We start from the raw sequence: 14,512 nt of genomic DNA, 5'->3' as shown, positions 1-14,512 counted from the left end.
CGAGGGAAAGGCTCAAAGAGCCTGGCACAGATTATCTGTGCAGGGTGGGGTTGTTGGGGTGTCTGTGCAGGGCCAGGGGCTGGGCTGGGTGATCCCTGGGGGTCCCTTCCAGTCAGGATATTCCAGTCAGGATGGTGGTGGCATCAAAGGAATTGCTTCCATCACCCTCAGCCTGGCTCAGCTTCTGACACCTGACTTTGGTTTGCTTTTCACCTGTGGAATGTCCCCCTCCAGCCTGGGACAATCTCCACTCGTGTGAGGGGAGACTCCTTGGGGTCTGCAGCTCCTCCTGAGGGGCAGCCGAGCTCTGCTCCCTGTGGCAGGGACAGGACCCAGGGGACTGGAGCTGTGTCAGGGAGGCTCAGGCTGGAGATCAGGGAAAGGTTCTTCCCCCAGAGGGTGCTGGGCACTGCCCAGGCTCCCCAGGGAATGGGCACAGCCCCGAGGCTGCCAGAGCTCCAGGAGCTCCCAGGGATGCCCAGGGTGGGGTTGTTGGGATCTGTGGATTTTGCAGAGCTGCTCTGTCTTCACCCAGCTGTATTCCACCAGGGATGCTCCATCCCCCTCCCATGCACTGCCCGATTCCCAGGATCACCCACAGCAGGCTTCACCTCTCACCTCGCCCTTTCCTTTTGTGTGGGGAAAGCGAAGCTCCCCAGCTCCCTCTCCATCCTTCCCTTGGTGACCAGGAATTGTTTGATCCGGATCCATGGGCTGCCAAGCCCTGGGAAAGCCCCGGTGGATCCCCCAGGAGAGAGCAGACCCCGGTGAGCACTCACCATCCATGTCCAGGCGCTGCATGATGATGGCCAGCTCCACCTCACTGGGCATGTAGCCCAGGGAGCGCATGGCCATGCCCAGCTCCTGCTTGGAGATGAAGCCATTCCCATCCCGGTCCAGCACTCGGAAAGCCTCCCGGATCTCTGTGAAGGGAAGGGAGAAGGGAGCAGCTGTTACGGTGGAGGACTCTGTGGATGCTGAGCACAGCAGCAGCACCCGTTGCCTTTTCCAGCGTGGACTGTGAGTATTGGATCATCCCGGGGCAGGGTGATCAGGGTGTGTTCCGTCACACCCATGAACCTCTGTGCAGTCCCACAGCTCCTGTGCACACAGATATCCTGGGATCAGGGGCACAGAACCAGCAGGAAGGCTGGAAAAGCCCTCTAAGATCAAGTCCAACCACTCCCCCAGCACTGCCAAGGCCAGCACTGCCCCACATCCCTGAGTGCCACATCCACAGGGCTGTTAAACCCCTCCAGGGATGGGGGCTCCACTCTGTGCCACCCTTTCAGTGAAGAAATAATTCCCAATATCCAACCTGAACCTCTCCTGGCACAACTTGAGGCCGTTTCCTCCCGTTCTGTTGCTGTCAGCCTGAGCGATTTCCATCCCTTGCTCCTTCTCACAGCTCTTCTCTAATTTATAACATTTTTACAGCTCTAAACAGCCTCAGATCAATAAAAATACTGATGGAACATAAGGAATCACTTCCATCAATCGTCCTCAGCCTGGCTCAGCTCCTGACATCTGATTCTGGTTTGTTTTTTAACTTTTAACTGCTCCAGCCCATGGCAGCCCCTCTCCACTCGTGGCAGGGGAGACACTGAGGGGCAGCTCCGATCTCTGCTCCCTGTGACAGGGACAGGACCCAGGGGACTGGAGCTGTGTCAGGGAGGCTCAGGCTGGAGATCAGGGAAAGGTTCTTCCCCCAGAGGGTGCTGGGCACTGCCCAGGCTCCCCAGGGAATGGGCACGGCCCCGAGGCTGCCAGAGCTCCAGGAGCGCGCTGCCAGGGATGCCCAGGCTGGGGTTGTTGGGGTGTCTGGGCAGGGCCAGGGGCTGCGCTGGGTGATCCCTGGGGGTCCCTTCCAGCTCAGGATATTCCAGGATTCTGTAATCCACCACCTCAATGTCTCTGCTCACAGACCTCTCAACTCCCAGCCCCAGACTCCCCAGACCTGCCTGTTGCTAATGCCAGAGACATTTCAACCTTCCAGCAGCTGGGAGCCTGTTTCACTCGAAAGGTGGGAGGTGAAGAGGAAAAAGGTGCCAATTCCTCCATTTTGGTGAAGCCCTGTGCTCAGAGAGGGAATCAGGGGATTCCCTTCTGGGAATGGGGATATAGGGAACACCCCAGGGCCCACTGCAACCCTCAGAGGAGCTTCACCTTCATGTGAAGGCATTGCACTGGAGAAGTGGGAGGGAAAACTCAGCAGGGTTTTTTTGGTAAAGAAACCCAAACTAATTAAAAAATTCTCCATTCTCCATCAGGAACTGGAGGATGGAAAATGTTTGGCCTGCTGGACTAGTTCTGGCTTTAAACCTCAGACAGGAAAATATTGCCAGTCCCCCATGGGCTGCCAGCATCACCTCCCTCCCATCCCCAGGGGCCAGGGGCCACCAGACCCCGCAGAGGAGCTGCAGGGAGCCTTTGGATGTTCCTGGGACAAAGGCAGGAGCACCAGAGCCCACCAAGGAATGGTTCTGGTGGTCTTTGCTAGGCTTTATTTAAAGCTTTACCATTCAAAATCTGCTCCTAAACCACCTCACCCAGGTTCAGCCCCTTCCCTGCTCCCATTTCCATGGACAGCTTCCCATTCCCATTCCCATGGGCTGCTTCCTGCCTGGGTTAATTCCCTGGGCAAGGGCCAGGCCCCTTCCAGGACTGCCGCTAATCCCCCCAGCTGTGGTTATCCCAGCCAGATGGGATCAGTTTTAACCCAGCCCCAGAGCCCAGTGGTGCAGAGAGGGAAGGGCCCGTCCATTCCAGGGAATCTTGGGCCACATCTCCAATCCCCACGCTCTGGGCTCAGGTTTGCAGCAGCTGCGACTTCCTGAAGCTGAATTCTCCTTGTCTCGCTGCCAGCCCAGGCAGGTGGGAGGGAAAGGTGGGGAGGCTGCTCAAAGCATTGGCTCAGAATTCCAGGAGCCTTTGGAGCAGTTCCCACCAGGCTCTGCCAGCTGCAGGGAAATCTCCTTTCATGTCCTGAGAGCTCAGTGCAGTAAATATTACACCCAAATCGGTTAAATGGGAAAACAAACTCCTGACAGCTGAAGGCAAAAGAATGAGATCCATCACGGGGAGCTGGGAGAGGATTTTAGGGAGTCAAATGTGAGTCTGGAAAAGTTTACATAGGAATGAGACCGATCCAGATGGCAGGGATAAACAGCAGGGACAAACAAAGGACACCTGTCCAGAGCTCTGCTGTGCAATACCCAGCACCAGCCCTGGTGAGGGCCCTCTCCAGGCACAGCCACCCCAAAAGCTGCATTAACAGCACTCAGCCTGCGAGCCTTGAGCAGAGCAGAACGCCCCCCAATTTTGGGCCTTTCTGCTCCTCTCAGAGACCTGAACTTCTGACCAAGCCTGGCACATCCTTCCCAAACCCTCTCCCAGCACCGAGCGGAGCCTTTTTCCCTCCCCACTCTATAAATACCACTCGTGCAGAGGTGGATGGGAGCTATTTATAGGCTGAACGCGCTGTACAGGAGCACTGTGACCTCGGGCAGTGCCTCCTCTTGGCCTCGCCACGGAACAGCTCCTCCTCATCCCCTTCTCTTCCCAGGGGTTATTGCCAGGCGCCTGCAGGTGCTGCCCATCCTGAGCACCCTCCCCAAACCCCGCCCTGCTCCCAAACCCCCACTCCACGGCCCTGTGGCCCCTGGCTGCCCCTCACCTTCCCCTCCAGCTGTTCCATTTCATTACCCAAAGCTAAAAATACAGCAGCGCTTTCCCCAGATGACTTTCCCCACCAAGTCACCATGGCAACCGATGCTCCCGACTCAGAGCTGCCAGGGGATGTGCTCCATGGAGTCAATCCCTCCACAGGCACTGCCGGGGCTTGGGAGAAGCTTTGGGATCTTTCCCATTCCAGCGTCTCCACAGGGACGCTTTGCCCTGATCCCAAAAAGCAGAGCCCTGTTCTGTCTTTGAGGATCACAGCGGGTGGGTGCCAAGGTGGTGCTGCCCCAGGAGCTGCCCTCTCCCCCTGCCCAGCCTGGATGGCAGCAGGGAAAACCAAGCTCACGGATCACCCCTCCCTGGGGGTCAGAAACCCCAATATTTATTCCTCTTCCCCTAAACAGTGACTTCATCCACTCCCAGCTGTGGGCAGCTGACACAGAACTGCCTCAGAGGGTAAAGGGAAAAGGGAAGAGAAACCAGGAAAAGTCAGAGAGCAGGAAGTTCATCCTGCCCCGTGGAATCACAGAATCCTGGAGGGATTTGGGTTGGAGGGGACCTTAAAGCTCATCCCATTCCACAATCCCAGGCTGCTCCAAGCCCCATCCAACCTCGGCCACCCAATCATGCTGACAACACCTCTGTTAACGAGCTCAGAGAGGCAGCAGCCACAACATGAATGAAATTCCCAAATGATCCACAGCTGGGAAGAATCAGAAGGGTGAAAAGTCCAGCAAGGAGGAAGGAACAAATCAGCCAAGGTTTGGGGGCAGAAGGGGCTGAGGCAGCAGGACCAGAGCTGAGAGGTTTCCCAGGGAAGTTTCTCCTGATGTTTCTCCCTGGGTGTGAAGTCCCACAGGAGCCCAGAGCTCAGCGCTCCCTTCCCGGAGTTCTTTGAACGCTCCATTTTTTTTTAGGGAAAGGGGGGGAGCTGTGTTTGCTTTTAATTCATTGCCTCTCTCTCCTCCCGTCAAACACCTGCACTTTCCAGCATCCCCATTACCGAGCACACGTCTGATCCATGCCCCTCCTCCGGGAGAAACAGGGAAAAAGCAGGGAACAGGGGGATTTTTTGTTACCTTTCAGAAGGGCACAAACAGCACTGCAGAGCCAGCCCTGACACCCAGCCCGGCAAGGGTTAACTTCACCTCTGCATCCCCAAAACCCACCCTGTCCCGCTGCTCCTGCTCCAGCCCTTCCGTCCCCAATACCTCTCCCCGCTCCTGGTGCCCTTCGCGCTCACCCCGTCTCCCTGTCAGGTTTATTTCCAGCGATTTCCCTGGGCCCCCACCGTTAATTTTGTTGTGTCTCCTGCAGGAGGAGGAACAACGATTCCCTGGGGAATTAATTCCACCAAAGCCACGACAGCCCTGGCCACCCTCGGGTGGTTTGGGGTGTAAATCCCACCCCGAAAGTGTCATTACCCCACACCCAGCCCGCCGCGAGAGCTCAGCGCTCACAGCCAGTCCTGCACGGGGTTTTCACTAGTGAGATAAGAGCCGAGATAACACCAGCCCGAATCTCCCAACTCATCTCAGTCCTTAACTGCACCTTTGGGCCCCCAAGTACGAAGGGAACGATCTGAAAGCTGCAAACAGCTCGTCCTTGAGTGAACCAGGGAGTGAGGCTGGAACTACTACGGCTAAAAAAAATGGAAATTTCCAGCCCTCCATCTGCTATTCTCACTCCTGGTTTTTTGGGTGGGTTTTTTTTTATTGCTGCAAATTGCAACCAAGTGTCAAAATAACCCCGTTTTTATCTAATGGCAACGCCCCCCCAGCGTGTTCCAATGGAAAGTGTCAAAATATTTCACTTGGTTATCGGGAGTCTCAGCAAGGCAGCTCGGCACCCCCGGATGGAGCTCTCCCTGTGCCTTGGGGCCGTGTCCCCTGAGCTGCTGCAGCCGCTGGCTCCAGGGCCTGGCAGCATCCCCCAACGCAGGCAGGACCCGGGCTCTGCTGAAATGGGGAATGAACAGCAGGATTTCCAGTGCTCCAGCAGCTCGGAGGGACACGGGGATGGCAAAGGGACAAACAACCCAGCGCTGCTCAGCCTGGCACCACTGGGAGAGCTCTGCCTCAGAACCCAGGGCCGGGGCTGCTTTGTCCCCGAGGGGGTGTGTGACAGGAATTTGGCAGATTTTTATTTATCTCTCCCTTTCCCCAGGAAAAAAATGAGTTGTGGAAAGGATGTTTTTGGTGGTTCTGCTCCCAATCACATGGAGCACTTCAGGTAACCTGCAGGAACCCCCCATTCCCCTGGAAGTGCACAGCAGAATGAGTGGCTGCTGCTCCCAGAAAGCTTTTTTGGGATTGGGAATCCCTGAGGGCAGGCTGGGGGGACAGCAGCACTGCCATCCTGCAGGTGTCAGAAGGATTTGGCAAAACAGCAGCTTCCACTCTTCCCTATAAACTTCCCTGCAGTGGAAATTCCTGCGGGAGACAAGCAGGGCGCACCCCCAGCACCAGGGGAAGGGTGGGTGGGGCTGGAGGGGCTGTGCTGTGACCCCACCGGTAAATCAGGAGGAATAATCAGGTTCTCAGTGCCTGGGAAAGGGCCAGGCTGGGCCTGAGGGATGAGGGATGAGCTTGGAATGAGGGAAGTGAGGAGGGTGTTGGAGAGGAGCAAATGCCGGGAGAGAGGAGGGCAGGACTCGGCTCACGGAATTGTGGAGTGGTTTGGGTTGGAAGGGCCCTTAAAACTCATCCTATCCCCCCCCTGCCATGGGCAGGGACACCTCCCACTGTCCCAGGCTGCTCCCAGCCCCAATGTCCAGCCTGGCCTTGGCCACTGCCAGGGATCCAGGGGCAGCCCCAGCTGCTCTGGGCACCCTGTGCCAGGGCCTGCCCACCCTCACAGGGAAGGGCTTTGATCTCCACCTGTGAGGGGGCAGGAAGAGGGAAGGGACACTCCAGGGACAGGGAAAAGCTATTTCAGGTGAAGAGCACCACTGGTGTAGGAACAAAGGGATATGAGGGAATTTAGACTCAACCAGAAGGAAGTTCCAGGGGTGAGCAGTGACTGCAGCATTGGGAAACGGGCTCTGGCCGTTCTGGGCAGCTTTGGAGACTGAGTCACCTCCAGCAGCAGCATCTGGCTTCAGGGACCTCTTCCAGCCTGCTGAGAACACCTTTATCCCAAATATTTCAATCTTGATACCCTGTATCAAATACTTCCACGCACACTGCAGCAGTGGGCATAAACCCACAGGGATTCCATGGTAATTCCTGCAGGTGGTCCCATATTAATTCCTACAGGTGGTCCCATATTAATTCCTACAGGTTATTTCATGTTCTTACGGGTGATTCCATATTAATTCCTACAGGTGATCCCATATTAATTCCTACAGGTTATTTCATGTTCTTACGGGTGATTCCATATTAATTCCTACAGGTGATCCCATATTAATTCCTACAGGTTATTTCATGTTCTTACAGGTGATTCCATATTAATTCCTACAGGTTATTTCATGTTCTTACGGGTGATTCCATGTGAATTCCTACAGGTGATTCCATGTGAATTCCTACAGATAATTCCATGTGAATTCCTACATGTGGGCTCATGTTCTGAGCTTCATCATCTGTCAGTCTCTGCTTGAAACCTTTCCTCAGATCCCTCTCCTCCCCTCCTGCTGCATCCCTGGCTCCGTGGATCTCTGCCAGGAGAGCTCCAGAGGGTTTTTGGGCACCCGCCCCCAGCCCTGGCATCACAAACAGTGGCACCAGGCCAGGGGGCTGCCCAGGCCAACGTCCCAGCTCTGCTCCCGGGCTAAAATCAGCTTTCGTGCCACATCCACTGCAAATCCCAGTCCCCCTGCAGGGATGGGTGTGGGGACAGCACCTCCTGGCCCCATTCCAGAGGGGTTTTGGTTCCCTGGCACAAGCTGGGGGACCCTGAGGGACACTGGCTGAGGTTCCACCACAGAGACCCCTCCTTTGATTCATCCAACACAAAACCTCTGCAGGAAAGGAGAGGGGCTCCAAACACCCAGACAAATCCAGGGAATTCCACAGCACCAGCACGGGCCCCTCCTGGGCTTCCCTGCCTTGGATTATTGACCATGGGAATGCCCTGGGAGCAGCCCCGGAGCTGCCCCTGCCCCAGGTGGGCTCAGGGGCCTCCCAGCTCTGCTCGCCAGGGTGGGGCTGGTCCCGAGGTGGCCAGAGCCAGGAATTCTGTGAGGCTTCCTGGAAGTTCTGCGACCCAGGATGTGCAAGGCTGGGTAAAAGTGAATCACCCAAGCCCGATGGAAAAGGGAAAAGGGGGAAAAAAAGAAGAAAATGAGGCAGAGAAAGAAAGAGATAAAGAGATAAAAAGAGAAAGAAGGAAAAAAAGGAAAAAGGAAAAGAAAGATAGAAAAAGAAGAAAAACAATAAGAGGCAGAAAAAGAAGAAAAGGAAAAGGAAAAGGAACAAAAATAATATGAAAAGAGATTTTAAAAAGGGAGAAAATAATAAAAAGATGAAAAAGAAAAAAAGGAGAAAGAAAGAAAAAAGGGGAGAAGAGGAAGAAAAAGGGGAAAAGGAAAAGGGGAAAAAGAAAAGGAGAAGAGAACGAAAAGAAGAAGAAAAGAAAAAGAAGAAGCAGGAAAAAAAGCAGGAGCCAAAGCAGTAACTGCCGGCGCTGAGGGGGAGCGGCACTACAAGGCAGATACATTTCAGTCATGAAACGCCTTTTGTTTACACCTCCAGAGCCCGCTGCTAAAAGGCTGAATGAGGGGGGAATAAATTCCCAGTGTTTTCCAAAGAAAGCTCCATCTCCCGTTCACAGCTCTCTCTATCAGCAAACAACCTTCTCCTCCCTCCTCCTTCCACGGAGCAGCGCGGAGCTGAGCGCTTCCCTTCCCGAGCCTCCCCTGCTCCGGCTCCGGCTCATCCCGCATCCCTGATCCTCCTGCTCATCCCATCCCATCCCATCCCATCCCATCCCATCCCATCCCCACACATCCTGCAGATCCCTGATCGTCCCATCCCATCCCATCCCATCCCATCCCATCCCATTCCCACACATCCTGCACATCCCTGATCACCCCACTCATCCCTGATCATTCCCGCCCATCCCATCCCATCGCATCCCATCCCATCCCTGATCATCCCATCCCATCCCTGATCATCCCTGATCATCACATCCCATCCCATCCCATCCCATCCCATCCCATCCCATCCCATCCCCACACATCCCACACATGCCTGATCATTCCCACCCATCCCATCCCATCCCATCCCAGCTCATCCCTCACATCCCTGTTTATCCCTCACGTCCGTTTATCCCTCACATCCCTCACATCTTTGTTTATCCCTCGCATCCCTCACATCCCTGTTTCACGTCCCTCACATCCCTGTTTCACATCCCTCACATCTCTGTTTATCCCTCGCATCCCTCACATCCCTGTTTATCCCTCACGTCCGTTTATCCCTCACATCCCTCACATCTTTGTTTATCCCTCGCATCCCTCACATCCCTGTTTATCCCTCACGTCCGTTTATCCCTCACATCCCTCACATCTTTGTTTATCCCTCGCATCCCTCACATCCCTGTTTCACGTCCCTCACATCCCTGTTTCACGTCCCTCACATCCCTGCCCACCCCTGCCCATCCCGGCTCTCCCAGCAGCCACACGGGATTGTTTCACTCCACCGCGATGGTTTTTAAGTGGCTCAGCCATAAACCTGGAATGTTTGGGGTCTGTCTGGAGCTGCTGCCGTGGTTTGTGGTCATCGAGCCTCAGTTCCTGAGCCCGAGTGAACATTGCTGGGCACACACAGGTAACGAGCTGCGGGGCCTGCCCTGGAGCAGCCAGGAGCGAGCGGATTCGGGATTGCTGGGCTCCCATTGATGCTGAGGAGATCCTGGCTGCCCATCCTTCCCTCTGCTCGATGGATGGGATTTGCATCCTGCCCTGATTTACTGCTGGAATGGGCTCCGTTCGTCTCCCACCAGAACCCTCAGTCTGTGCCCAGCAGGAAACAGAACCTCTCCCTGCATGGGCAGCTCCTTCCCTGGATTTCCAGTCTTAACCAGACTTTGAGCACTCTCTGTAGGAAATTCACTGCCCAATATTCCCGCGCCATTTGGAACAACGGCCTCAGAGTGGCCATGCAGGGACCATTTAAAGTTACAAGTGCCTCGAACACCCTGAGAGCTGAGTCTGGCAAAGGTGAGGGGTTGGGATCCTCCTCCCCACCCCAAACTCACCCTCCAGTCAGGACAGGCCGTGCCTGCAGCAAGTTTCCCTGGAGTTCCATTGCTTTCCCAATCCCTCTGCCTTTAATTAACTTCCCGCTAAGCTCAGGTTAATAAGGCCTCACTCTGGTTTTACTCAGGACCGAAGAAGGACCTCGGACCCTGGAAGTGTCTGCTCAGGACTTGTTGAGCCCGTGGTGAAATATTCCTTCTTGTTCCCCCAGTTCCTCCAGGTGGGGTGGGAGCAGCACCTCCAGCATCCCCCTCACCCCTTTCCTCTCAGATTTCATGGAATCCTGGAATGGTTTGGGTTGGAAGGCACCCCAAAGCCCACCCAGTGCCACCCCAGCCATGGGCAGGGACACCTCCCACTGTCCCAGGCTGCTCCAAGCCCCAATGTCCAGCCTGGCCTTGGCCACTGCCAGGGACCCTGGGCAGCCACCCCCCAGGATTAATTCCCACTCCTTGGTTCTCCCATATTCCCATCCAAGGTGAGCGCCTGCCCCTGGGAAGGACCATGCCGTGCCTCTGATTGCAGGCTTTTCATCCAAAATTCCCTGTTCCTGTGCATTTTCTGCTCCCAAGTCCCAGAATCTTTTCCATCCTGGAAAAGCTTTTCTCCGTAAAGGCCTGAGTGATTCGGACACAGAAATGCTTCCCTGAGAGCACAGCTGGAGCAGGAGCCCCGCAAACAAATCCCACTTTCCACATCCTCTCTGTCTCTGTCTCCTCCCTGCTGTGAGCTCAGGAAAGGAGCCACAGCCCCGGCTCCAGAGCAGCAAAGAGGCAGCACCAGCTCTGTTTGGAAAGGAAACTTTCTGGGAAGGATTCGGCAGTGCCAGAATTCCCCCCCTTGCTCCGAGCCTTGGGCACAAACGCTGCTCTTTGTGCACAGAACCCCAAATTCGGATGCAGAATTGAACTCCGATTTCTGCCCTTGCTTTGGGGCAGTTTTCCCCTTGTTTCCCCTTTCCCTAAACTGGGCACCTCCTCATCTTGTGGGGCCGCCAAGCTCTGCCATCTCCAAATTCCACTGGGCACTTCCACCTCCAGGGGATCTTTGTACATCCCCAAATCCCTGAGGAACCGAGAACAGCCCAGCTGTAACTGAGGCTGTAACCTCAGTCCCCATCACCCGAACCTGCAGCCCCAAGGCTCCTTGATTCCCCTGGAAATTCCCAAACAAACTCCGGATTGCCATCAGATCAGGAGCAGATAGCTGGGAGGGGGGGGAGGGAGGGGAGCTCCCAAGGGCTGGGAGCTCTCCCGGTGCTGATGGATGTGGGAGCAATCCCAGCTGCAGCAGAGGGATGGGCTGGGAACTGCCCGAAGCACAGATTCCACAGTTCCACACTCCACTGGATTTTGGGCAGCCCAGCTGCCTCTTCCTCAGCCTCCCAGCAGCTGGGATGGAGCAAAAAGGGTTAATTCCAAATATTCCAGCTGAAAAGTAGGCGAGGAAAACTCAGAAAAAGAAGAGAAATGAGAAGGAAATGAGAAAGAAAAAGAAAGAGGGAAAAGAGGTAAAAAGAAAAAGAAGAAAAAACAAAAGCAAAAGCAAAAGAAAGAGAAAAAATGGTTAAAAGAGGAAAAAATAATTAAAAAAGGAAAACAAAGAAAAATTAAAAAGTAAAAGAAAGAAAAAAGAAAACAAAGAGGAAAAAAGAAAAAGTAAGGAAAATGGAAATGAAAAGAAAAAAGGAAAATAAAGGAAAAGGAAAAAAGAAAGAAAAAGAAAAAGAAAAGGAAAAATGGAAAAAGAAGATATAAAAAGAAAGGGAAACAAAAATAAAAAAGGAAAAGGAAAAAGAAAAAGGAAAATAAAAAGAAAGGAAGAGAAAGGAAAAGGAAAACAAAAAGGAAAAAAAGAAAAGAAAGGAAAAAGAAAAAAGGAAGAGGAGAAAAGGCAAAAAGGAAAACAAAAATTTTAAAAAATATATAGAAAGGAAAGGAAAAAGAAAAGGAAAAGGAGCTTTTGGGCTGCCCAGCTGCTTCTTCCTCAGCCTTCCAGCAGCTGGGATCAGACCACGATGGAGCAAAAGGGTTAATCCCAAATATTCTGGCCAAAAGGAAGGGCAGGAAAGTTGGGCACTAATCCACCTTTGGTTTGGTTTGCTTTCCTTGCAGTGGCTTTGCAGTGGAACAGAACCAAAGCTCATCCATCATTCCTGTTGGGAATGGCTTCCCGAAAAGGCTTCACCCCACTGAAGTCCCAATATTTCATGGCCCCGTTATTTGGTATTTTAAACACTGAAATCATCAGTTCCAAAGGAAATATTGCAGCATTCCCAAATGAAGCCCTTCCATTATTTCTGGCAGAAAGGGCCATTGTCAACAGGGAATGGAGTCAAATCCACATTTTGGGGATGGAAAAGGTTTCCATGGAAGAATTCCAATCAGCTTTGTACAGTCCAAAGCAATTTGGGAAAGCTTTTCCCAAAGCATCACTGGAGTGGTTCCCTTCAGGGACAGGGAGCCCCAGAAAGCCCCCCAGCAACACTTCCAGCCCCTCTGGAAAACTGGCACAGCTCTTTGTCAGCAATTCCCAAGCATTTCCCATCGCAAATCCCTCCAAAATCCTGCATCCTGCCCTGGAGCTGCCCTGTGAGCGTCCGTGGCTCGGGCTGAGGGTCCCTCCGTGACGCCAGCAGCAAGGCTGGGCCTGCAGCAAGGAGGGGACTGGAATTCCTGCTCTGGGTTTCATCTCCAGGCAGGCTCCAGCCACAGCTCCTGGCAGTGGGACGGGCTCTGTTCTGCGTTTGCTGTCCCCAGCCCCCTGTGCCGCTGACCTGCCACTGTCCCAGGCTGCCACACCCCGAGAACCCCGGAATTAACAGGGCTGGAAAAGATCTCCAACCATCAACCACCCCACGCTCACCACAGGGAGCTCTGCCCAGAACCCCCCTCCAGCAGCTGGGAATGTGCTCCTGGGCAGGGTTGGAATGCTGGGAAAGCCAGAGAGCTGCTGCAGGGGCAGGGGACACTGCCACAAATCCCCATCCTAAATCCAGCCCCAAATCCCAGCAGGGCTCCCTCAGCTCCTGTGCTGCTGGGCTGGGGTGTGGCTGCAAGTGGGAGGAAAAGGGATTTGAGCAATAATTATTGCAAATTAACCTCAAAAATCTTCACCTGCAGCCACACGAGCCCTCTGCACTGGGATGTGATCGCTAAAGGTCACCCAGCCCCGGGGTTTTCCTGAGCCAAGCTGTGCCCAGCCTGATTTCCAACCAAAGAAATCAGGGAGAGCAGCTGGAAAGGCAGTGTGAAACATCCCCCTCTGGAAATGTAAAGGGATAGCTGGAAATGTAAAGGGATAACTGGAAGTGTAAAGGGGTAGCTGGAAGTGTAAAGGGATCACTGGAAGTGTAAAGGGATAGCTGGAAGCTGCTCACTGATGGGAACAAATTTCCTCTCGTGATTTGGGGACTTCATCCCTGAAGGAGACTCAGTGGAACCCGCCAGGTGCCAGGGATATGGAGAGACCTGCAAGGACCCTCCAGATTCTGCAAATCCAGAGGGATTTCTGCTCCCAAAGTACTTAATAGCAGGTGTAGGAGAAGCTTTCCTGGGTTTCTTTTTCCTCTGTTTACCTTTTGCAGAAAACAGGGAAAATTGTTGTACGAGAAACCTTGAATCCTCCGAATGTTCCAGGAGAGTGACTGAAATATTTGCATTTCACTCCTGTTTGGTGGTTTGAATGAAAGTGCAGTTCCTGCACATCAAAGGCCCATAAAAATAAAGCCTTCCTGAGAATAAATCTCTGTTCTCTCTCTGTGTGCTGCGTACAGGAAGGCAGTCCTTGAGAATTCCATTGGAAAATCGTGCTGGAGGCGAGCACAGACAATCCAGCTTGGAAGGGATTGCTCTCCTTGCAAGCTTTACTGACCTTTTAAATAATGCTGAAGAACTCATTTCTTTTCATTTCCTACCTTTCACGAACATATTTTTCTTTTTTTTTCTCTTTTTTTTCTGTCCTACCCCAAAAGCAGGAGCTTGGCAGCTCCTCCTCTGGTGGAAGGAAGACAAACATTGCTGGAATGAGGAAGAGAAATGAGATTTGGGCTCGTTGCTGGTGCTGACTGCCTGGACTGGGACACCAGAAACAACCTCTTGTTGTTATTTTACTCCCTGCCGATGGTCAGATCCATCTGGGTGAGGCAGCACTTGGCAGAATCACCTTGGGGTGCTTCTCCAAGGTTTAACAGTCTCTGGAGCCACTGTGGAGTAGATGAATTTTAAATCCTCCCCAGGCCCCATTCCCAGATCCTGGGAGCAGCCCCCAAAGCCCCTCTGTGTGCATCAAATACCAGGGAAGGGGAACCTGAAGGTTTCTGGCTCTGGTTCAAGATGACCCCAGCAGGTGCCCAGGTGGCCAAAAGCATCGTGGGTTGTATCAGAAACAGCGCGGCCAGGGCAGGGACTGTCCCCCCGTCCCCTGTGCTGGCACTGCCAGGGCACCTCCAGTCCTGTGTCCAGTCCTGAGCCCCTCAGGACAACACAGACCCTGAGGGGCTGGAGCGTGTCCAGGGCAGGGAACGGAGCTGGGAAGGGGCTGGAGCCCCAAGAGCGGCTGAGGGAGCTGGAAAGGGGCTCAGGCTGGAGCAAAGGAGGCTCAGGGGGGACCTTGTGGCTCTGCACAAGTCCCTGA

At 53.8% G+C, this 14,512-nt stretch overlaps 1 protein-coding gene across 1 annotated transcript in view; it reads right to left on the bottom strand.

Annotated features, from left to right (window-relative positions):
• Positions 1 to 14,512, bottom strand: part of CALN1 (calneuron 1) — a 109,088-nt gene that overhangs the window by 63,212 nt on the left and 31,364 nt on the right. Inside the window, exon 2 of the mRNA XM_008634493.2 lies at positions 780 to 923. Coding sequence (XP_008632715.1) covers positions 780 to 855 — 76 coding nt within the window. The 5' untranslated portion in view covers positions 856 to 923. The remainder of the gene's footprint in view (positions 1 to 779; positions 924 to 14,512) is intronic.

The sequence above is a fragment of the Corvus brachyrhynchos genome, unplaced genomic scaffold, assembly GCF_000691975.1.
Source record: "Corvus brachyrhynchos isolate BGI_N302 unplaced genomic scaffold, ASM69197v1 scaffold15, whole genome shotgun sequence".
In the NCBI taxonomy this organism is placed as follows: Eukaryota; Metazoa; Chordata; class Aves; order Passeriformes; family Corvidae; genus Corvus; species Corvus brachyrhynchos.
The sequence above is the reverse complement of the archived record's forward strand: the minus strand, read 5'-3'. Positions and strand labels throughout refer to the sequence as shown.